At 36.5% G+C, this 25,127-nt stretch overlaps 2 protein-coding genes across 12 annotated transcripts in view; one reads left to right on the top strand and one right to left on the bottom strand.

Moving 5' to 3' along the window:
* The window catches only part of Nox (NADPH oxidase), an 86,037-nt gene extending 72,931 nt beyond the window's left edge, over positions 1-13,106 (bottom strand). For 2 of the 6 annotated variants that reach the window (XM_076810366.1, XM_076810368.1), the window contains exons 1-4: positions 12,481-12,799; positions 12,050-12,335; positions 2,187-2,281; positions 1,975-2,086 (exon numbers count right to left, since the gene is read on the bottom strand). In XM_076810366.1, the coding sequence (XP_076666481.1) occupies positions 1,975-2,086; positions 2,187-2,281; positions 12,050-12,196 (354 nt within the window). In that variant the 5' untranslated portion in view covers positions 12,197-12,335; positions 12,481-12,799. The other 4 variants (XM_076810363.1, XM_076810364.1, XM_076810365.1 and 1 more) reach the window with 4 other exon arrangements.
* Positions 1-25,127, top strand: part of LOC143368024 (uncharacterized) — a 113,401-nt gene that overhangs the window by 13,851 nt on the left and 74,423 nt on the right. For 2 of the 6 annotated variants that reach the window (XM_076810354.1, XM_076810350.1), the window contains exon 1: positions 21,709-21,950. The exons of 1 other annotated variant lie outside the window; for it this stretch is intronic. The gene's annotated coding sequence lies outside the window, so the exon portion shown is untranslated. Of the gene's footprint in view, positions 1-21,704; positions 21,951-25,127 lie in introns of those variants that run through there. 3 more of the 6 variants (XR_013085124.1, XM_076810352.1, XM_076810358.1) reach the window with 3 other exon arrangements.

Below are 25,127 nucleotides of genomic sequence, written 5' to 3'. Positions count from 1 at the left end.
CTATAGGTACTATTGTACCTATTCGTAGATGGAGATAAATAGGTACATACGAAGCGGGCAACGTGATTGAAAGTTTTATTGCCTTCTACGATCCGTATAGCGTTTTTTCATGTTTTTTTTATCTCTAGCGGACTAAAAAAGTGAGAAAAAACATGATTTTTAATTAATTCTCTTAACGGCTACAGCCAAACTCGTCGTAATTAAGAATAATTTTGGTTTTCTTATTTCACATGAGCAGAGAAGCCGGAATCACAGATACCATAGTGGAGACCTTTTGTTTAGCAAATGCGTTCAAACGTTTGCACTGCCACAATTTTAATTATTTCTCTCTAATAAAATTTGTAAACATTAGTGAAACATGGATAAATATGTGAACCAAATTGTGACGAAAATGTTATGTACCGAAGATTCTGTCAGAAAAAGCGTATCTTACACTACATAGTCTAAAGTGGGTGTAAAAATCTTTCTAAAAATCGATTTTTTTATTTCATGTTTTGAATATTCAACCTTTTAAGAATAAGTGTTTCAAAAGATTTTTTGAAATTCGAAAAATTCAAGAAGTTATCGCATTTGAGTAGCGGCGAATTTGTGGCTAAAAGTCGGTCACTCGGTGCTCACGTAAAACTTTAAACGCGTTTTTCTTGAACCAGTGTTCTTCAAATCGGTGGGACAGATATCTCGAGAAGTTATTATCCGATCCGATTGAAACTTTTTTTTATTTGGAAGAATATACTTCTGTCTAGTAGAGCTATTACTTTTTGACCCGTCGAGAATCCGCCTACCCGGAAAATCTTCAAGCCATTGAATGTGGTATTGTTCGATCATTTTTTACTAACATCAAATAATACCGCAGACAATATAACACGCAATTGCTTGAAGTTGTTTCAGGTAGCCCGGTACCCGACGGGTCAAACAGTAACAGCTCTACTGTGCAGCAGAGTTGGGCATTATTCGACTAAATAGTTCTTCCACTAACCTTCGAATAAAAATTTCGAATACAGTGAAGTTATTCGAGAATAATGAATAAATTTTTAGTCGTTATTCGTTCCTCATCATTCGTTATTCGAAGGACCGCCGTGGCGACTAAGCGTCACGAACAAGCTGCTTCGGCTCGAGTAGGTACACTTGAAAAGTGTTCCCCTTGGCTCGTGATTACCCCCCCCCCCCCGCCCGGCCGGAGGCCGAGGGCCTCGGGGCCCGAGCCGGGGCAGCTCGGGTTCTGACCCCCGCTTATTCGTATCGCTTAGTCGCCACTGCGGTCCTTCGAATAACGAATAAGGACTAAAAATTTATTCGTTATTCTCGAATAACTTCACTTTATTCGAAATTTGTATTCGAGTTCAATCGAATAAAAATTTATTCGACTAATGCCCAACTCTGCTGTGCAGTGAAGAAACCTCTAACATTTAAAAAAAATTGAAAACGTGTATTGTTTAAAGGCGTTGAAAAGATGATAAATATAGGGAAAAAGTGATTTCAAATTTCAAGTGTCGTTGTCATATCAAGAAATGTATTTTTTGTAATTTTTAAAGCTATGTCCAATAGGGAAGTTCGTGCCCTTTAATAATCTGGTATCGTTTCATCTTTCAGACCAATGGTGTAGGTGCTACAAGTTCCAGCGTTTGGGATCAATTTTTTAACGCCTCCACTACAACGAATCCTCAGTGCAATTTGCAATGATTAATATTTACAGAAAAAAGTATATTTCTATAGTTTACGCCATTCTTAATACAAAAAGTATGCAAAAAGTCCAATTAAATTATCTGTAGTAGTTTTCATTTAATTAATTCCTAAAGATCGCATATTGCTAGGGGCTGTAGACCGATCCCTTCCCTTAATAAAGAAATGGGTTTTGTTGAATGACTAATGTTTCTGATGCGTTCACTTAAAAAATAATTGCTTCGAATACTGCGCCCCGTTCTACTGTATCTTTGGAGATAATTACTCTGCCTCACTCTATGTATTGCAACTTACCTCTTTAGTAGAAAATATTTCTTGAAACTTCATAAAACTTATAGGATCATCGCCGCATGTGTTGTATGCAACAATCTCAATTTGACCAATAAAATTGCTCTGCTTTTCATTTCTGTGGAATGGATAGACGGAGTTAAAAGAGATCCGTGTAATTCTAAACGTAGTATTGATATTCAACAGCGCTTCACGAAAGGTTATAGAATAATTCTTACGTCAGTCTTCCTTTTAAAAGCTCAATCCATTCATTTTGTTTCAATAGCTTGTCTTCGTCTTGGTCGAATAGTGAAAATAATTTCTCCAAAAGCACCTGAAATTTTTTATATACATGTATTTATATTAAGTACGATATTATGTTCTACAGACAAGTATTTTATATATAAATTGCACGGTATAATAGGGAACATATGATGCTGAAAGGGATATTTTAAATAACCAAATTGTTTACGTGTGTTCGAATATCTTGCGGTTGAGCGCGCTGGATGCAGATGAGGTTAGGTCGACGGTGAGAAGGTACACACGACACAGCACGTAGGTGAGATTAGTCGATTTATTAAAATATATACACAATGAGCACTGAGCATTTGAGAAAGTACAAAGCGTGCTATGGAGTCCCACGATTGTAAGTCGCGAGAGCACATATCGCCACGAGTGAGAGAACACTGTTCCTTCCAAGTGCAATACTGGCGAGAGTGACATTGAGGTTCGAGAACAGCCAACGATGCATGGTCAGTTGACGAGTCCCTCGTTGGTAGTGATCAAGGACTGAATGGGAGATTCTGCTGTCCCGACTTCTGGACAGAGATGCAGTGGTAACGAGTGCTGCTGCAGCATCACGAGCCATTTTGTGTACATTGAGAGAGCCCTGTGCACTGGGTTAAGACAGCCATGATGTTCCGGTCCACCATAGCTTATGATGTTCAAGCTGCGATGTGGTTGAGCCTCGTAATGTGCAAGTAACTTGATTTGATGTGCTTGGACTTTGTGTCTAGTGCCTGAGTTCAGTGAACTCTTGACCTTGAGAACTTCCAGCGTGATGCGCGAGAGTAAGAAAAAGAAAAAAAAACAAGCACGCACCAGGAATCGAACCGAAGACCTCCAGCACCGTAGCCAAACATCTTAATATCGCAGCTACGACCGTTGCTTCCTATGAATGTTTGCACAACTGAAATACTACTGTCGCGCAAAACTTTGAACTCAAATTTCTCGAAAACGAAGGCCCATTGTACAAAAACCCTTTACGGTTTTGTAACACTAGGTGTGCACTACAATGTCCACCCAGTCTCATTCCAGAACCGATTGCATAACCTGTGCGGTCTCCTTGTTAGCATTGCCAGATATGTCGTCGATGCATCCAGCATGCATGATTGATGGCTGGACTTGAGCAGCTATTGTCATTAGATGAAATTGATGGCGCTCTTACCATGAGAATGAGGTCTTCGGACTCCTTCTTGAATTCATGATGGCTGACACGATACTCATTAGTCTTCTTGAATTTGATGAGAATACCTGTCTGCAAGCACGAGTGCTGATGAATGACTTGTACATTACGTCTGAAGATGATTTGAGAAAGTTGAGCACAATGAATCGCCATGTTGATTCACGGGTGTGTCTCTCGAAAAGGTGTTCGCCCTCTTTCTCTGAAGCTTGAGGGTTGAACGATTGGCAATAATGGGGCGCCCGTGATGAGCTGGGCTTGATAAGTTTCCATGAGTTGCTGTGCCAATGAGGTTCTTGATCTGTGGCAATCTCGACGCCGCTCGAGGTTGAATAGATTTCTGGGCCCCAATGCCAATGATTGTGGTGGATGATGGCGAGCACTGAGCGTTGAACTCAAAGATGAGATCCTTCTTGACGTAGGTATGCTCGGAGATTGCTAAGGTTGAGTGTGTGAAGCTGCATGGAGCGTTGACTGCACCTCTTCGAGGAACGAGCGTGAGCGCACGTGAGAATGTTGCCATCAAGGGCTTGTAAAGTATTGAAACGACCCACCTGGACTCTGATGTTGAGATTGATGAGACCTGCGCTTTGAATTTGTGAGTCGATATCCCCTCGTTGAGGCTGGTGAGATGAGATGAGCCACGCTTCCACATAAGTGTGAGTTGATTTCGTGGTGATTGGGATCTATGCGTCCTTAGGCTGAGTTTGAGTCGGTGCAAGATGCAGCATTGTATGGTGTACCGCCCTACAATACTTGCACCGAAGCGCCGACTTGCAGTTTGCTGTGGCGTGACTTCCACAGCAATTGCGACACAGCGCTTGAGCCGGGACGAAATCTCGACGTTGAGACACAGGCAACTTCGCACGGATACCCTGTCGACGCTGGTGATTGGTGAGCCTTGGGGTGAGTAGATGATTGCATTTGTGCTTTCGATGCTCTGCATGGACCCGTGCTGGAGGCGGATGCTGTTGATGAGGTGGGAGAAGGCTTTTGCTCTGCACTCTCCAGTGCCCGAGCCTGTGCGCTGATGAAGGCCTCAAGCCGTTGAAACTCACGCGTGCTCTTGCTCAAACTGCGTGCTACGTGATGGACCAGGATACAATTCCATATATCATCCGCCATGCCCAATGAGGTGAGTGCCAGGTTGATTTCGGTCCCGGTGATGAGTAATTTCTTGAGCACTGCAGCCCTCGTGAAAGTGATAGGAGCGATGCTGAACAGCTTGTCCAGCTGAGACTTGATGATAAGTCGTTTATTATCATAACTGGCTGCTAGCAGGTCCCACACAGACTTAAATGATACATCGGCGAGCGGATGCCCTTTGAGAAAGTGAGCGGGTTCCTCCTTCAGGCCTTTGATGAGGTAACGCAGCCGTTCCTGTCTGCTGTAAGCTGTCCATTGTTGATGATAAGTGCAGATAACTTTTCTCTAAACGCAGGCCACTGCATATAATCCCCTTTGAAGAGAGGCACTGTGATCTCTCGGAGTTGAGGAGGCTGCGAAAGTGAGTCAGTTGGTGGAGGTCGCTGATATATCTCCAGCTCTTCCATTATTCGGCTGAGCCACAACTTGAGACTGAGCACACGCTGTGACTCCTTCAGGAACATTTTTGTGGTGAAATACTCATGATTGATGAGTGCAGCTGGCCACGTCGCCTCGAAGACGGCGTGGTCCTTGAAACGCTTGATGGAATTCATTTATTTGAGCCGTGTAAACTTTTACCTCCTCGAGGATGGTATTTGGGGCACACTTTGGCAGTCGGTCTTTGAGTTCTTGCAGGGCTTCCAATCGGTCCACCTGCGTGGTGAACTTGAGCTTGAGTGACGAGGGCAGCTCTGCAGGAGATGTTGCCGTGGTCAATCTGCCTTCCACCGTGGTGGATGCGGCATCAGGATCCACTAGATCGTCTAGCACTTCTGTGGCCGCGGTTGACACAGGCGACGTCGGCCTCGAGACACCATTCAGAGACCACTATCACTCATCGCGCGATTATACGAGAATGAGTTGAGTTTGAAATTTGCACTATACCGCACTGCACCTTCACCGTCGATCCGGCTCGAAGGACCAAATGTTCGAATATCTCGCGGTTGAGCGCGCTGGATGCAGATGAGGTTAGGTCGACGGTGAGAAGGTACACACGACACAGCACGTAGGTGAGATTAGTCGATTTATTAAAATATATACACAATGAGCACTGAGTATTTGAGAAAGTACACGAACAAGTGAGTCAATGCACGTGCACCACCACGTGTGCGTCACTCGTGGCGATGAGCAATCGAAACTGAGCTGAGCAGTTGACTGCTTGAGCGTGAGAACAAGAACGTTTTGATTCTGTTACATGAACACAAGCACGATGCGAAATAAGAGTTCACAATGTGAGAAAACATGGCATCGAAGCGCGACACGTCCTTTATACTACACAGTGCGTACGAGAGTAAAATCAAGATGGAGGCCGTTTCCGTCGTAGCGTCTTCTCGAACGATCTAGAAGCCGATCGATGCGGCGCGCCAATTGGCTCATCGATTGCTGATCGCCGCGACTTCCGCTCTCCGGAAGGTGCTGCTGTAGCAGTGAGTGTGGTGGCTTTGGGAATTAATAAATTCCCAAACAACGTGATATCAAGCTGATCTTGAGTTTTTTAAATGAAATGCGTATCTTTTTTTATCAAAATTTAAAAGAATACTGAATTTTCTATAGGGAAGTGTGGTAAATATTCACAAAAAGGAAGCCACCTCCCGATTTCGATGAATTTTTAATGTGTTTTCAAGGTGTGATGACATTGACAATATATTAAAAAATTATCGCAATCGAAGGTGGCTCCATTTTTGTGAATATTTACCGAAAGTATTCAGTTTTATTTGTTCGAAACCTAATAATTTGCGAGATATTTGCAAGAACGTTGTTCATGCTCACTACTTATTTTACAATTAATTACAGTAAGGCCGCGTCCAGTGTCCCACCGACGTACCCAAGCGTACCTACGGTTCGAAATATCTATGGGACTCTCAGAATAGTTTCACCGTTCGCATCTATCTGCATGTGTTACATTTATAAACAAAGTAGAGACGGCAACGTCGGTGGTGGCAAAGACAATTATTTTCGAATAAAGGAATGTATGTGCTCAGCGTTATTTTCGGACTTACGTTTTCAAACTATCGGTGGACTTTACAAAAATTTTACGCGGATGTGTCCGAGTGATTTTGATGTGATATTAAATTTAATTGGAAATGACATTTCAAGTAAAACACGCAATTCCGGGAATGCATTTCCGAGGAAGAAGAGTTGGCAATTACATTGCGATTTCTGACCACTGCAGATTCGTTCATTAGCCTTCAATACTTATTTAAAGTCTCGAAACAGTCAATAAGCATAATAGTCATGGAAGTGTGCGAAGCACTGGCGAAGAGATTGCAACAGTACGTACAAGTAAGATGAAATATATTTAGGTACATACATATACACGTTTAATAAAATTATACAGTATGTCCGGTTTGTTCGTATACACGCTATTATTTTTTAAACTATTGAAAAAGTGAAAGTTCAACATATCTATGTTTTATATTAAAATTATTATGAAAATTTGGGAGGAGGAATGGGTGAAGAAGAAGAAGAGGAAGCAGGATAATTCACTGGGTTTATAGTATTTCTGTGAGTGTAGGGTAGGGTGTCCCTTAGAATTGAAGATGCGATAAAATGTTGGGGCGCCAGCTAATTTTATTCCTTTTCGTGTGCTAAGGAAGTACGCAAAATTTCGGCACAATTGGATTATTCTGAACCCTACCTCAAGTAGCTTAAAGTTACGATATACTAGGTATAAATTGTATAAACTTCTTTTTATTTATTTTTTTTGTCCGCCTTTAGAAAATAATCGTTTACTGAGAACAAAGGTTCCTGGAATGCATAAATATTTTACCACCATAGTCCAAAGACTGGAGAAATGGAAAACTTGTGCCACCTTCGTTCTTCCACCACATAACGATATCTTAACGATATTAACGATATATCATTAAGTATCAAGAAGTTATCAATATGATATCGATAACCGATAGTCCCAACTCCAGTTCCATCACATATTTGCTTACATACAGGGTTGCATATTAAAAAAGCAGCGGTTTGCAAGAGCGTAGTCTCGTTCGAAACTTTGAACTCCTTGAGGCAGGGTTTAGAGTTATTTATATCCAAAAAAAATATCGATCTTTTTTCGGCATAACTCGGTATATGCCCCGCTCCCCTTAAATGTTAAAAAAATAGCCCTCGAAAATAAAAATTATAATTTTTTTCGCCTTCATAAAGAGAGTTCGAGAAAAAGTAATATAATATAAAAAATGCTCCTTGTCTGGATTTACACCTTTTTACATGTTTTTTTTTATATCAAGAGACAGAGTAGTGTCTCGCGCCAAGTACATGCGTATTTAGCGCATGCGCGTTGTTCCGCAGCTACCTTCACTTTCACACTTCGATCTCCCAAACGAACCGCAATCGTTTCTTTCATTCGCAATTTAAATGACACGTACTCAGACTCGCGACAAATACTCTTTCTCGCCACATATTTATAATATAATGATATTCTTTAAATTATTTTACTTTGTTCCACCATCTCGACCATCTTCAGGCTATTTTTATATAATAGGTCGATAACAAAGCATTATTCTTGATTTTTTTGGAGGTGGTCACTCAAAGGGTTGTTTCCAAAAATCACCCCCAACAAATTAATTATCTTTGTTCTATCCTTAATAATTGATTTACAATTTATCGAAAAATATATGAAGTACAGTTGGTACGTAGCTATGTTTTCGTTTTTTTTTAAATTAAAATATCTTAACTAGTAACCGAGAAAAAAATAATAACGTTAAGGGCGTTAACCCTCGTATTACTTAAACGGAAGGGGGGGGGGGTAGCGATCTAAAACTTTACATAATGGTGTTTCAGGCAAGGAGCATTCTTTAGAAAATAACAACTCCAAGAATCGGCATAGGGGCCGTTTACCCATGCTTACCCTGCTAAACATTTTATCACGAAATAAAATTTCTCCTCGTCCATTCGTAAGTAATTTAAAAAATCTCTTGGTTCATTTTGCCGCAATTCATTTAATAAAGACACATGAGAATATTTATCTCTTTCATGCAGCCAATTTTTACACCATTTTCGCTTTCGACGAGGAATCTCTTCCTCTTCGACGCACGTAGCTACTTCTACACCAATCGCAATCCTCTTTTTTAGGGACAAAGAGTGACCTCAAAATGAGGCCTCTTTTAGCCCCTTTTTGGTCCCACGATTTTAGAAATGAATTTTGTGCCAAATGATAGCTTATGATGAGGCATCAATCACGACAAATTTTCAAGTTGAGGTGACAATTAGTTTCTGAGATATGAGAGGTGAAAGAAGTGAAAATTCATTACCGCGTCAGCTCATGCGCTTCGATGTATAGACTTTTATGTCATTCCGATAATTTAAACAATTATTTCCAGGGGTTTTGCTGACTGCTAATAACGAATTTGAACTTAGATTTTCAAAATTCACGAAAAAAAATCAAATGGCCAATTCAACATTGTGGACGATATATTAAAAACGCACCTACTACACAGACATTTATATTTCTTGATTTTTTCCCGTGAATTTTGAAAATCTAAGTTCAAATTCGTTATTAGCAGTCAGCAAAACGCCTGGAAATAATTGTTTAAATTATCGGAATGACATAAAAGTTTATACATCGAAGCGCATGAGCTGACGCGGTAAAGAATTTTCACTTCTTTCATCTCCCATATCTCAGAAACTAATTGTCACCTCAACTTGAAAATTTGTCGTGATTGATGCCTCATCATAAGCTATCATTTGGTACAAAATTCAGTTCCAAAATCGTGGGACCCAAAAAGGGGCTATTTCTTGGGTCACTCTTTTCCAAAGACATTTCACTGCAGGCGTCGTGCGCTTACTGATTGTCACTTGTCAGTACTGTTGGTAGGTTTCTTTGCTTCACGCGAGTCCCTACAGTAGGTCTCTTCGTCCCACGCGAGACCTCGTCTCGAAACATGTCTTGAGACAAGTCACATCGTGTAGGGACCGCTTTAGGCAGTATGAGTATAAGATATTATAGGAATGGGTGTGCCGGTTTACACGTGACAGTAAACCATCTAGGTAAGGATTTATTTAAAAAATTTCGAAATTGTTTTATTATCAGAATTATTTAGTTCCAATTTGCAGATAGATTCAAGCATTTGACGTACAAAAATAAATATAGATAATTTGTACTTCCAAACATTATGATTATTAAATGGATTTGGCGTTAGAGAGAAGTTAAATTTTTTACAATTTTTACTTATTTTTAATTCTATGGCAACACCAAAATTATGATTTGCGAATTTAAACTTTAACAGAGGGGATTTTTTCCTCCTCATATTTATATGTTAATTTGGACTTTCAGTGCAATCAAACCTCTGACATATTTGTTAAAGGCAATGAATTAATTATTAATGCAAAATGCACGAAAAAATATACCTACATTTAAAAACTAATATGTCGTTGTTAGTTTTATTTTGTACCAACTTTTCCCAAAAAGTGCTATATTTTTCACAGTGTACTATATTTTTTATCACATTTGACCGTAAAGTACTATATTTTCCCGAAAAAAGTTGGCAACCCTAGACAGAGACGAGGACATGAACGGGGACGCGACCGAATACCGGGTATCGAGAACGCTTGAGGCGTGAAAGCTTTTTGACTTGAGGCAATTGATCACCTTGATCGAAATCTATGATTCTTAATAGATTTCCTTGCCATTTGTTTCGATTTTGTGTCTGTTATCCCTGCTACGTATCCTTGTCTATAAGTCATACATACATCATTCGATATCGATCTCACCTTGATGTTATTTACAAAGGGTGAGTCATAAGTTCTGGCCCAGTTTTCGGACAAAGTTTATTTACTCCACAAAATTCATAGAGTAGATTCTAGTGTTTTACATAACACATATAATGTTTTTTAAATAATGTTAAAAGGACAGTTGTAATTAATAATGTCATAGAAGTATAATAACACTGTCCAACAGCCATTTTGGTCTGTAAGATTCAATAGCCGTCTCTTATAGATTTTGAAAAAAAAACAGCAAATTTTGAAATTTGAACATCTTTTGTGTTCAAACAATAACAGTTATTCGGTTGCATGGTCTGTCAAATTACAGTGACAAAACGTGACTTACCACTTCTGTTAACGCGTTCCGGAGGAAAAATGTCTGCTGCATCGCGTGGAATAGTCAGATTTTCTCCTGGACCATTAGTTTTGGAAATAAATTGAAAGATATCTGCAAAAATTGGTGCATTTCGGGTGTCTTTTTCCCTTTGATCGTTGTTTAAACATATTTAAATGCTTATAATTCAATAATAGCTTATATCTTTGTGTTCGCGAGGGTTCATAGAATAATTTGACAGACCATGCAACCGAATAACTATTATTGTTGAAACACAAAAAATGTTCAAAGTTGAAAATTTGCATTTTTTTTCAAAATTGAATTTCTCGAAAACTGAGGGTCATGGCGATAAACGGTTTGCGGATTCGTGTTCAGCGCACAAAAATATATAAGAAACGGCTATTGAATGTTACAGAACAGAAAAAAGTTTAATTTTGTTGGACAGTGTAATCAATAGATAAAATGGGATACTGTAAACTTGGCAAGAACTTATTATGACTTACACTCTGTACTTTCAATAATCACACGATCATATTTTATATTTAAAAACTCTAAACAAGGAAGCAGAAGCAGGTGATTAATGTTGTAAGACCATTGCCATACAATGTTTCCTTCAGATTAGGTTAGTAGTTAGCCCGATTTTGTATTTAAATTTATTTCGGGAGTGAGTATTATAAAAAAAATTCTATTAAGTATTGTCATTAAAATTGTCCGTTAATTATATCAATGATTTGCGATTAATACTACCGTGCAATATGGAACTATAATGCAAAGATTACAACGCATACTTTGATTGATTTTGTTTCGTTAACTTCAGCAAAGCTACTTGACACTTCTAAGCATCAAATCCTTGTAAACGGAATTTGATTGATAACTAAAATTTAACAATAAGTTAACATTAATAAGTTAAGGTTACTAGTGATAGAAGCATTACGCGAGAATAGTAAAGGTTCAACGATGCCACTGTCATCTGTATTAGTAATATGTAATATGAATGCCATTGTTTTGAAATTAATTTTTTACGTCATCACTGAATAGGTAATTTTATTCAATATTAATGGTTGCATTACTCTGACATGCTGCTGTAACGATTACGTCAATTATGATTTACTTTGAGCTAATTCATATTCACCAATACAATTGAAAAGTTTTATGGCATTTACAGTTATTTTTAATTTCAAACATAATGTGTATAACGATCAGCTACATTTGTTCGATAAATATTGGATAATAGTGGCAGAAACACTTATTCGTGAGGTGAAAAGTTTTATGAAAGTTATTGAATAATGATGATGATACCGATAATACTAATTATAATAATAATAAGAAGAAAACGAATAAGAAGGAGAACAGGATACAAAGGGATAGGAGAAGGAAGATGAAAAATTGTACGAGTTTATGAATACTATTCATCATTAAACAACTTTGTTATTAAAAAAGAAGAAAACACTTACTTGATTAGAAAAAAGTTGTTTGAGTGCACCTCTATTATAACGAGCAGCATCGTTCGTACCAATTAATTGAGAACACTGTTCCAAAGTGATTGCCCTTCGTCTTGCAATTGAAGATTTGTGCTCAATGCAACTAAGGTCACTTTCCATTTTATATCGTCAGTACTTTCGTTAAGCAACAAACAAATTTTCTTACTGATAATGAAATCGTGTCACTTCGTACATTACTATTTACGCGACACTTGCTTCCATTTCTGGTCTCTCTTAATGAAACACAAGAACCATACATCTGAAATACGATTAGGCTAGTTTAAATCGTTGAAACATAAAATAAAAATACATTATGTAATACAGTAATTCAGGTAAATTTTAGTTTAAATACGAGTTTTAAAGAGAGTCCAAAAGCGATTGAAGAAAATAACTGTTCAGTTGACAATTAGTTTCCATTCAGTGTTTTGTCACTTACACATTCACTGTAAACTACTTGCAAATTTCATTTATTCTTCTCTATTTTATTTATGAAAAATTTAGAAAAAATCTTCCTTGCAATAATTGCACACTACTTTAATGACTGTGGATAGAGCCTTCGAGTCCTCAAAGTTTTTTATTTGTATTCTTAACTATGCGAAGGTATGAACAATTAGAAACTATCTTCGAGGAATACTTGTTCACTGATCGTCACACCGCATTAACTTGGCTCGACTGCCAGAACCGCAAACTACTAAACCAAAATCACCTATTTGTATCAGCGAATCGTAAGACCCCCTACCTTCTACTGATCCCTTCCGGCAACAATTTTCAGATACACAACATCCTCGAAGACCACAAGAGACGGATACCTTTCGATTTTAATAAAGACCATGCGTTGGAATGGAGAGGTAGACATTCGAACAGACAACCTTTCACTTTTTCACGAGTCACCTGTTTCTCCTCCTTCTTCTTTTGCATTTGTCTTTCTTCCATAAAACTCCTCACTTTTTCTCCCTTCTCTTCCCGTCTCCTATCTTCGGATATGTCGACAGCTTTGCTCATATACATTTCTCCCAATTACTGCATATGATGATTTCACACGTATACTATAAATAAAGTGAGCAATTTGGTTGTCTGTAAAATTTAAAAACATTTGACAAAGCCGTTATTCGCAAGGAGGGAGTCTTTTCGTGAAAGCGATTACTTTACAGATGGACGTGTCAAGGAAATTTTAAAAAAGCATAATTTTTTTTAATAAAACCATGCGCTCTTATGCAATATGTGATACGCTGGCATTTAGATGCCCCTGAACAAATATAACTAAATAATCGTCATTCTACCTCTTCTTCTTTCTTCGTTCATCTTTTCATAAAATGGATAATTGCTAAAGCATTTTCAGACCTGAATTGATGTGTATTTTTTCTTATTTTCATTTTCAGAATATATTGTTACAGTTTAACCATTATACTGCTGGACACTCTTTTTTGTCGATCGGTGACCCGCAAAATTAAACGCAATTCATGTCAAGTAAATAGTGTATCATCTGATACATATGTAGATGGCATTGTTTTAAATTATCAATTATTGGTTAGAAGAAGATGGCATTTAAGAATTAGTAAATAATTGACTATTCAAAGTGACAAACTTGTAGTCACAAAAATTCGTCGCAATTAGCCCTTGTTATAAGTTTTTTTAAAAGTTGTATGTAAATTTCGTGTATTCAAATTGTTTTCTCTGTCTTATTTACTTCTTACATGATTTTTTAAGAAGATTATATGTGCCTTTTCTTGGGCATTCATGTTTCAATTAATGTATATATAATTCGGAAAAAAATAGTGTCGAGCAGTATATTCTAGAGATAATTTGTACAATCATCTCTAGAATATTGATCTCACAAAATGTTTTACTGGAAATGCGTGCTTCTCAATTCGTATACAGTGAACCGCATTAATATACGGATAGAGTGGTAGGGGAGACTGTTGTACCTCGGGCATAATGTACCTTGAAACATTGTCTATTACTGGATAGTGGTGCTATATAAACAGTTGAAACTGATTATACGTTGTAGAGAATGCTGCCAGGTAACTCTAATGGAAATTCTATTTGCCTGTGGTCCAACACGTGTATGTAGTGAAATAAAGAAATTTTTAAGCGACAGAAGTAATTTTTTCGTTTCTGTAATTCTATTATTTAATAAGGACATTAAATTATAACTGTGACCAGTATTACATACATTGTATTCTACATCTCCTGGTGAGTAAATAAACATGCTTACTTCAATAGTTTTAGTGAACATCTAAATTTTGCAGACAAAGTGGTATAAATGTGCACCCTCCTGTACCTTGGAATACACAACATTCTGTGCCATGGAACATGGTCCAAGGTGCACGATGCCATTTTTGTATTTGTTTTTTTCTTCGAATAATCATGCCACGAAGTAAGGAGGTTGTTAAGTGTTGGATTACTATAATTATTAAAAGGCAAAAGTGATTCTTTTACTTTCAATATCCGGCAACGGTGATAAAACAGTTCGTTGTTCGAGAAGAGCTCACTTCTGTTCGGTATACCGTGTGAGGAAGACATTCGTTCCTAGTGGTTAAATAAAACTAAAATATAAAATATAAAAGGCTCATTTATTTAATAACAAATTTCCAATATTAAGAGGGCTCCAATTGATTCAGATGTTTTGAAGAACGCTGTTCAGGCAGTTATGGCTCCTCCAGCGACTAAAATATAAATTAGGGAAGCATGCAAAGTATAGTGTTAAATTAACCACTTTGTCAAGACTACTGTCAAATTCCGGAACTCAGGAAGCGCAACTTTTTATTATAAACCAAAATTTGACAGTGTTCGAAAGTACAAGAGGTTGTGTTCCATGGTACATGACCATGTTGTACCATGGAACATTTTACATGGCACTGATATTATAATTTTTAACTTTCAATATCACTGTAAAACGCAAAAATAATTATAGAACGTTGTAAAGGAATATTCAATAATCATCATCATCACTTTTTATTTAAAAAATATTCTAACCAAAAAATAAAAAAAAAGTAAAATTTAAAAAGTGTTCCATAGTACAACAGTCTCCCCTACTTGGACATATATTGCTGTGTATCTGTAGTAATTCTGGAAATAAGAGATTCGTTGTTCTTTTATGATTTAGTACACTTTTTTTAGTTGCTAAAAACGTAAGGTTTTTTTTATTTAATTTATACACTTTTCTTGTTAATCAATGGTAAAATAAATAATGTCTAATTTTGACGTCGCAAAAGTATTCGGACATCACGTATGCTTCGCAGTTTGGTTGTCCTGTTAAGTCAGTTAAGTTACACTGGCAATATTTTTAATACAAGATGTAAGCACTACCTTGTAGATTCATTTCGACACTCATTCATATCGCACGTATTTTTTTGTGAAAATAGTACGTAACGGTAAAAATACGCTGTTCAATACACGCAAACTCGTTATTTATAATCGCGAATAAGAAAAATCGTTTCGGGAAATCAGTACATAAGAGGAAGTGCAGCATATTTGGAATACTTTTGGTAATTTGGAATACCGAAGTATCTAATAAACTGCTAACGCTATTTAATTTGTAACACCGTAGATAATAGGGGCTAATGACCTGTTAACTAATGACATTTGTGGATGAACCGCCATTTTGACATTTTTTACTTAATCTGCAGAACAAGAAAGCGCCAATGTGCAAAACTTTTCCAACAAGTATTCAATCGTTCCAATCATAGTTAAAAGATGTCAAAACTTTAGAGTTAAACACTTAAGGGGGTAGACACGGGTAATGCAGCGCGCTGTATACCGACACAATCTGGCCCGAAACATGGGTTCGGGATTTTTCGTTTTTCGTCCTTATATGAGCAGATTTGGGGCTGGGCGAGGTCTCCTTCGAAAGAGGAAGGTTCAATGCGGAGCGCTCTGCTCATGGTTCAACGAGATTGTGTTGATATGTAATAATATCACTGTCCAAAGTAAAGCAAAAGTCGATAAAATATACCCGCAGAATCCAAGCATTTTTAGGTCACTAAAAGAGTTTTGTGACTCAAACGGTGAGCAGAGCGCTCCGCATTGAATCTTCTTCTTTCGAATGAGACCTCTCCCAGGCCAAAATCTGCTCATATAAGAACGAAAAACGAAAAATCGTGACTACATTCCCAAATCAGAGTTCCGCCATATTGGCGATAATACATAGCAAGTCACGTGACAAATTTAGTTGAGGTAGTAGATATGAGATGGCGCCTACTCGGGAGGACTGCCAACGTGGATTCATAGCGAAACTGAAGCGATAGCTGTCGATAGCTTCACGGTCGAAAGAGATGGCACAAAGTAACGTCTCCGGAGAGCAAATCAAAGAGCGAGAAGTGGCGCAGACGTTTCGAGACAGTGATAATATGTTATGTTATAAATGCATTTTTAATTTACCGTAAAATTTGCGTGGAGTAATAATATGTAATGTATATGATACGTAATATCCACAAAATATATTTCCACGGTAAAAATTGTTTTAAAAAAGGAGTATATTATACCCCAGTAAAAAACTTCAAAAAAGTAAAAATTACGCCAAGTACATAAAAAAGTCGAGGACGAAGAAGAGTATCACAAGAAAATAGAGGGTAATAATAATTACAATATAAGAAAAGATTAATCATACATTCCATTACTCATAACGCGGACATTTTAATCCCATTTAAAACATTGTCGAAAATTAATATTTTTACAAAAGTAATGATATACAAATATGGCGCCAATTATCACAATGGCTATTTATACAAAGAAAAAAATGTATTATATAATATTAAGCAGATATATTTTTATGCAAATAAATATTTTAATACGTATCACTCCCCTCGCCTAAAGTCGCAACTATTCCTCCGTCCCTATATTCCTATGTCCATGGTTCAAACTGATACCTACCTGCCAAAGGTCTGCGACAGGGTTCGCAGGCCCAAAAGCTGGACAATTCTTTTCCGTCAGAAATGCTACTTAAGTAGGTACATCTGCGGTATCAAGAAGCGCACCGTTACTTTTATTTCGCACTTGCATCTACGCTCAGATGGTCGGTTCTTTTGGGAGGGATGCAAGTTGGATTGGTTAGGTTAGGAGGAGTGAAAGTTGCTAGACTAAATTTCAACCATAGGGAGCAGATTGTATCAGAACCAATCGGATTTGCATCCCTCACAAACGGCTGCTCTCAAAAATTCAAATACAAACTATTAACCTCTAGCTATTGCATTGAATTTTACTGCACAATATTTTAAAATACTTTAAAAAGGAAAGATTAGAATGTAATTATAAAAAGTATAGATAATTTGAAAATTTTTAGTAAACTTCATATCTTTGGCGTGCAAAAGATATTTGAATTTTTACATATATCAACATGGATATGAAGAAATTGATGAAGCTTTAGCAGATTATTTCTTTGGATTTCAATTTAGTATTATTGAATCTGACCAGGTTATTTGTTCATAATTTGAATCCAGCTTATAAAATTCCAACTCGAAAGACATTGTCGAATAATTAACTTAACGCAAAATTTCAAGATTACAAAAAATTAATGATCAGTATGGAATCCAAAGATTCAGTTCTACTTTTAGATGGTTGGAAAAATTCATCATCCAACAATAAGTATGTTGTTTCAATTCTGAATTTAATGAATACGATATGTCCATGCAGGTTATGGCATTCCACAGTCTGCAAAGTTTTTTTTCAAACAATATGATTTTATACAGTAAAAACATGAACGTAGTAAAGTTAAGCTACTACGTCTTTACTACGTCTTATTCTACACGTAGAGAATTCACTTTTCTACGTTAGGTAAAATACGGATCCACCACTGCATGTATCCAGCTAACACTGCAGTTTTGCTATGATTCCACTGTGGCAGTCCTCCCTAGTAGACGTCATCTCGTATCCACTAACTGAACTAAATTTCTCACGTGACTTGCTCTGTATTATCGCCAATATGGCGGAACTCGTATTTGGGAATGCAGTCACGAAATTACGTTGTTTGTCCTTATATAAGCAGATTTTGGGCTGGGTGAGGTCTCATTCGAAAGAGAAAGGTTCAGTGCAGCACGCCCTGGTCATCGCTTGAATCACAAAACTCTTTTAGTAACCTAAAAATACTTGGATTCTGGTGGGTTTATTTTGTCGACTTTTGCTCTACTTTGAACACTCATATTATTAGATATCAACACAATCTCGTCGAACCATGACCAGAACGCGCTGCACTGAACCTTCCTCTTTCGAGTGAGAGCTCACCCTGTCCAAAATCTGCTCATATAAAGACCTAAAACGTATTCTCCCAAACCCATGTTTCAGACCAGATTGTATCGGTATACAGCGCGCTGCATTACCCGTGTCTACCCCCTTAAACATAGAAATCGACTTTATGATTGAATACTTAGGGTAAACTTGCCTAATTCGTACCTGCGCACAGTGGAGTATTTGGCCCTAAAAGCTACCCAAAAGTCGATTTGAAAATCTTTGTTGAAGCTCTACAATTTTTGGTTCCTGAGAATATATGCAGAACAATGAACCAATATTATGTTCCCATTTATTCAGGCATGAAGCGTTAAATTTTGTCAGAAGTGAAGAGTTTTTATAGTACACGTTTCTCTCTTGATCATTCTGTGACACACCATTAGCGAAATAGTAATTAGTTGTAAAGAAATTGTGTCTATCTTTTCCTTACAGAAGCTTTTCATGTACGCGTGTAGGGTAGACCGGGGGCGGTAGTAACACTTTGACTTTGGAATACGCTTACGCAAAAACTATTACAGTTACAACAACAGTTTTTTACGAAAACTTTACTTACTTATCTCAGATTATTTGAGCCACAACAGTTTAGCTGTATATCAAGTAATATTCCGGTTATTAATAAAAAATGAGAAGCGGAGAAAATGTTACAACCGTCCCTGACCCCGGGTCGGTTGTAACACTGCGTGGAGTCGATAGTAGCACAAATTTAACTTTACAAAATTAAAATATTTATTGATTTTAATTATAATTATAAATGAAAAAAGTAAAATTTATAACCAATCATGCGGTGTTGCCATTGTGGCAGAAATAGAATAGGTTTTGGCTGGTGCATTCTTCATTTGATCACCCATTTTTTATTTGGTTTGCTTGTGCTGTGCTACAGGATTCCATGCAAACAAGACAATATTATTAATCTTCTTTGTCACTATTCAGTTCTGTCCCGGTACAACTGACCTCGATTGCCGATGTTACAATCGCCCCCGACCAGGTTTTTGAACTTAAATTATAAATTTTTATTAACGAGACACTTAAAAGTGATAAGTAACGATCAGTATTACTTTAAAAATGGCCAGATTAAATATTAAAAAATAGAGAAAACACGTACTTGCAAAGGGAGTATTTATATTACAATTTTAAATCAGTAAGGAAAAGTTACTTTAGGGTATCGAAAAGTTATTTTCTTCACTATGCATGTCTATTGTGTATCTATACTGCTAGGATATGGATATGTGTATTCGAAATGTTATTCTTCATCATATATCCAAAATTTGTGTTAATATCTATCATATGTTTTGAGATATTTAACGTGTTACAATCGCCCCCCTGTTACTATCGCCCCCGGTCTACCCTACTACACTTTCAAATAATCTTGACTTTCTTATTAATTATCTTTTTGTGATTATTGATGTTTAAAATTGACCAATAATTCAGTGAGGTACATTACAGTTCGAACATTTCATGAATGATTTTGTTATACTTCGGAGTGAGTCGCGATACTTGTTTTGCCGTTATTGAAATCAGTAAAGATTTCACTTTATAGTACAAAAAGAATTCGCTGCCATCTTGTGCCTATACTGATTTCTAAGCATTTTCTTTATCGCAACACACTGAGCAATCACATTGCATATCTAAATATGCTGCCTGTACTTTTATACCAGTTTGTTTTTTCAGAACCTTACACTAATAAGAAAACATATCGATTCGCCGATTTTGATGCGACATTGGTAGAAAGTAGTTCTTACAAAAATATTTGACACGTATTTTTTCTTATTGGTTGATATTCAGGTTGAGGTGGTGGAAGCGTCCCTCAAAGTTAAGGGAAACATGTTGGATTGAATATCTTGGAAACTACTAGAGCTAGGAGAACGGTGAACATGGCAAAACTGTGTATTTTATAATAAGGAATTTATTAGAATGCAGCTGTGCAAACAAATTCCCAAAAATAATACATTTAAAAAATCGGAATTTTTTTAAATAATAGAATTGTTTAAATAATACATTTAAAAACGGGATGTTTTGGAATCTGTTTGCACAGCTGCATTCCTTGTGATACAATACACAATTTTGCCATTTACACCATACTTCTAGCTCCAGTACTTAGGTAGTTAGGTACTTTGAGGGCTGCTTTCACCCCTCGAATATAAACGTCAGCCGATAAAAAAATACGTGTCTCCAATTTTTTTAAAAACTACCTTCTACCGAAGTCGCAACAAAGTCACCGATTGTCACTTTGATATGTTCCCTTGTAAGACACGTAATGTCAATAAACGTATAAAGAAACAGATGTGATAGAATTTATTTATTGATGGAATTATTATTATCTTGCGACCCATTAATAACTAGCTTCCGACATAAAATACAAAAAAGCAAGTCATTTTCAAGTGAAACGTTGCAGCTTTTAATATTAGAGCAAGATGAGGCAGACGAGTGACTTTAGTAAATGTTTATTTTTGTTACATATAATTGTTAACGATATTAAATGATCACACCGTTTGCTCACATGAAACCCTTGTATATCTTGATACATATGTAACTCTAAATATGAAAATCTCAATACCAGAATGTTGTAATAAAATAAATCATGCAAATAAATCGATTCATTTCTAAATTCATTTGACTGCATTAAAGAGAAAAAAATAATTTTGGCCAGCTTCTTTTGCGTCCTCCCCTCGTAAGATCAAAGTTGAAAATAAAAATATTTTTATTATTATTATGTTGCAAAATTGATTTTCAGAACAATTGTGACATTAGAAAAATGATGACTTCAACTCATGTAATTTCATACAAACTACAAAATCATCAATATCATCAATATACATGTTTCAATGCCATTAAAAATCCCTGACATCGAGGTATAAAGGTGATCGAGTTCGAGGAGAATACTTGGCAATCTGTCGTTCGTGAAACAGATAATACGACAGAATTTACAGAAGCACACTTTTACTTTTTTATTCAACACTAGAACTTCCGTACTAAAACATTATTATTATACATTGTTAACACGTTCGCCGCCGAAAGTATTTTACTCGATCGTCTCAACGCCATTGTGGATTATTGTTATTATTCAAACACGAAATAGTTCATATAACTGGATTAGATATATAGTACAAAATAGAAAAATAAAGTTGTAAAGTACAAACAAATATTGCAGAATTTAAAAGAATTTTCGAATTCTTTTGCCAAGAAAAGTATATATGTTTCGTCTCGTCTGATAATTTTGGAACATACTGTATAGCAGTATTTAATTTCAAAATTTGTATTTCGACGATATAAAACGAACTATGCTTTACGTTTGCACAGTGTTCTGTTAAAATAGATAGCTTCTTTGTTTTTTAAGTGTGTTTTGAAATGTCTATTGCAGCAACCTAAACGAGACTTTACATTCATTTCGTACCTGCTTCGATCTATAGAGCTGGAGGAGCGTGCGCCGTCGCCTCTCCCAATTCCGCACTTGCGCCCTTTCAGTACGTTTTCTCCCGAGTTCGCGTTTCGTTGTCTCTTGGTCTATCCTATCGAGCATGAATATAAGAAGTAAAATGTAAAGTTTCCTTAATAATCAAGATTTTTGTTGCAATGGTTAATCGGATAATGAAGTCGATTTGGCTGACAGTGTAAAGATCGGAGAAACATATTGTGCAAATTGGATTCCAGAAAGGTTTGTCTTCTATCTCTGTTTGTATTTGGATCTGCATGTCTGCGACTGTATTCGATACGTTCTTTTCTTCGTATGTAGAAGATTAGTCGTAAACAGATTATTACAGCAGTTCCACTATGTGTTTATCTTCGTAAGTTTGCCAAGTATAAACATAATTTATCTAAATAAATTGTATTTAGCACGGCAACGAATTTACACAGAATCTCATGAACGCGATGTACACTGATCAGGAACATTATTCAAATATCCGACGTCGATTATTTTCTGCTTGAAGTACATTATCTAATTCAAAGATATGAGAAATACATAACATTTTATTTGTGTTCAACCGAATTTTTAGGGGTGAACCAGTTCCTCGAATGCTTAAAATTTGACATTCCATAATTGAAGAGTTTTACTTTATAAATGCAGACAATCCAGGTACTTATTTATTATTCAATCAAACATCAAGGAATAGTATGGGAAGGGGGATAGAATGGTGGATAAGGTATAGCGGTCATTTCGTTACGGTACCGTTTTTGATTTGTTTTTAAAGGCAGGGAATACATAGATATAAGAATACGTTACTTATTACATTTACTATAAGAATAGTAGCTCTAAAAAATGTTTGAAATGAATGTCTTGTTGCATTCGGAGCATCGTATAAGCGCTTCATGTTTGTTTGTAACTATCCACGTGGCACGTACTTAGCGCATAGGGAGAGTTCCCCCCGTGCCGGACGCTTAAGGTTTTTCTTTAAGAAAAACAAAAAAATATTTTATTCTTTTTATTCTGCGTTATTTATAAGTTAACAATATTAGAAATCAAAATAAAGTAACAAAAAAATCAACATTTTCATAATAGTCACATTAGTTAACGTTACACTTTGAGAGATCATTAAGTGGCACCTAATACCGGACACAGTAAAGGTTACTAATGTAGGTAACTCAGAACAGTTTCAATATAATTTGCAGCGATTAGAAATATAATCGTTAGAACATTCGGGGATATTGGCACAAATATCGTATGTTCAATAACGCAACTCACACGCCTTTTGGCCACGAATATTGGTAGATGGGTATAATAGTCTATAATTTATACGATACATATCCTAGGTGTATGTTGCCACTTCAGAAGGTACCGAGCAATATTTGGGAGATCTGTTTGGATTTGAGATTTGTATCTCCTATTTTCGATCCCCTATTTTCTATATTCGAATCCGAGTGTAAATAGTAAATAACATTTGCTCATGATTTAAGCATTTAATGAAATAGTATTTTTAATTAGTATTTCAGTTAAGCATTAAATGAAATAGTCGGGGTAAGCTGGGTAATTTCGGTCACTTTTATTCCGTAAAACCAAAAATGCGTGATTTGACTCTGTATGGTACTACCACTTGTTAATGATGTAGTTACCTAAAATTCATCGTTTCCATGATTATAGCAGTCTTTCTGTTATAAATAAATCCGTGTGTGTTCATTTCACAACATAACCTTATAACAGTAGTCCATTTTTATGGAAAATTAGTACTTGGAATAGATACAAATTATTAAATTGGAAAGGAATTATAGCTAATATGAAGAAATGCCATAACAGCCAGAATTAAGTTACAAATTACTTTGTCATTTTTGGCAACAGGAAGCAGTTTTCGTTGTCTACAATACTTTTTTCGAGTGTTTGAATACTCGAATTGTGGTTTAGACCAGCCATCTCTTAATTTGTTCCTGAAGTTCTAGACGGTATATATGACTACCTGAAGGATCACATTAAGGTAAGAAAAACTAATGAAATACTAGACCTGTAAATTATATGTGCTTTAATAAAATAACACAGTACAACAGCCATCTGGACTTATAACATTTAATAGCCGTTTCTTATAGGATTTCGGGCCCTGGAAACGAATCCGCAACCCGTTTGTCGCCATCACCCTCAGTTTGTGAGAAAATCGATTTTGAAAAAAACTGCAAATTTTCAACTTTGTGCATCTTTTGTGTCGAAACGGTAATAGTTATTCGATTGTTCGTTGCGGCAAACTATTAAAGGGAAAAGGACACCCGAAATGCACCAATTTTTGTAGATATCTTTCAATTTATTTCCAAAACTAAGTCGAAAATTCAGAAAATTCTGAAACTTTGTGAATATGTAGGGGATTTCCTCCTTATTACAAGGCCATTTTTGTTTGCTGCCCAAATTCACTCGAAGGGGGTGAAATTAACCCTCGAAAATTCGGCTATTTTCCAATTTTGTGTTATAACTCGCCAAATGTAAGAGATAGAAAAAAAGTTTCCAGATAAAAGTTACTTCTTTTAATCAGATCTATTATTTGGTAAAAAAAATATTTTACAGTTCACGAGTTATAACACAAAATTGGAAAATAGCCGAATTTTCGAGGGTTAATTTCACCCCCTTCGAGTGAATTTGGGCAGCAAACAAAAATGGCCTTGTAATAAGGAGGAAATCCCCTACACATTCACAAAGTTACAGAATTTTCTGAATTTTCGGCTTTGGGATCTTCCCTTGTGAGCGGCAGTGGATCGCGCGCCGCCGTTGAAAACCACTGTCGGCTCCGCGCGTTTTGCCAAACTATTTCGCTTCTGTATTGAAAACAAAACGTGACTTACCATTTCTGTTAATGCTTTCCGAAGGAAAAATGTCTGCTGCATCGCGTGGAATGGTCAGATTTTGTCCAAGACCCTTAGTTTTGGAAATAAATTGAAAGATATCTGCAAAAATTGGTGCATTTCGGGTGTCCTTTTCCCTTTGATCGTTGTTTAAACATATTTCAATGTTCATAATGCAATAATAACTTATACTGTTGTATTCGGGACGGTTCATAAAATAATTTGACGCAACGAACAATCGAATAACTATTACCGTATCGATACAAAAGATGCACAAAGTTGTAAATTTTTTTCAAAATCGATTTTCTCAAAAACTGAGGGTGATGGCGATAAACGGGTTGCGGATTCGTTTCCAAGGCACGGAAACCTATAAGAAACGGCTATTGAATGTTACAAGTCCGAAAAAAGTCAAAATTTGTTGTACTGTGTAATGGCTTAAGAGGGAACAACACATTGAAGACCAAAAAAGCGTGTTCTTTGTCAATTATTTTTGAGACACGCATACTACTTTGATATGTTATTGATTGGGGGTTAAATGTTGCATATATTGGTCAATATTTCAGATTATTTTATATCA

This window comes from Andrena cerasifolii, chromosome 4 (genome assembly GCF_050908995.1).
Source record: "Andrena cerasifolii isolate SP2316 chromosome 4, iyAndCera1_principal, whole genome shotgun sequence".
NCBI lineage: Eukaryota > Metazoa > Arthropoda > Insecta > Hymenoptera > Andrenidae > Andrena > Andrena cerasifolii.
Note: the sequence above shows the minus strand (reverse complement) of the source record. Positions and strands in the feature narration are given on the sequence as shown.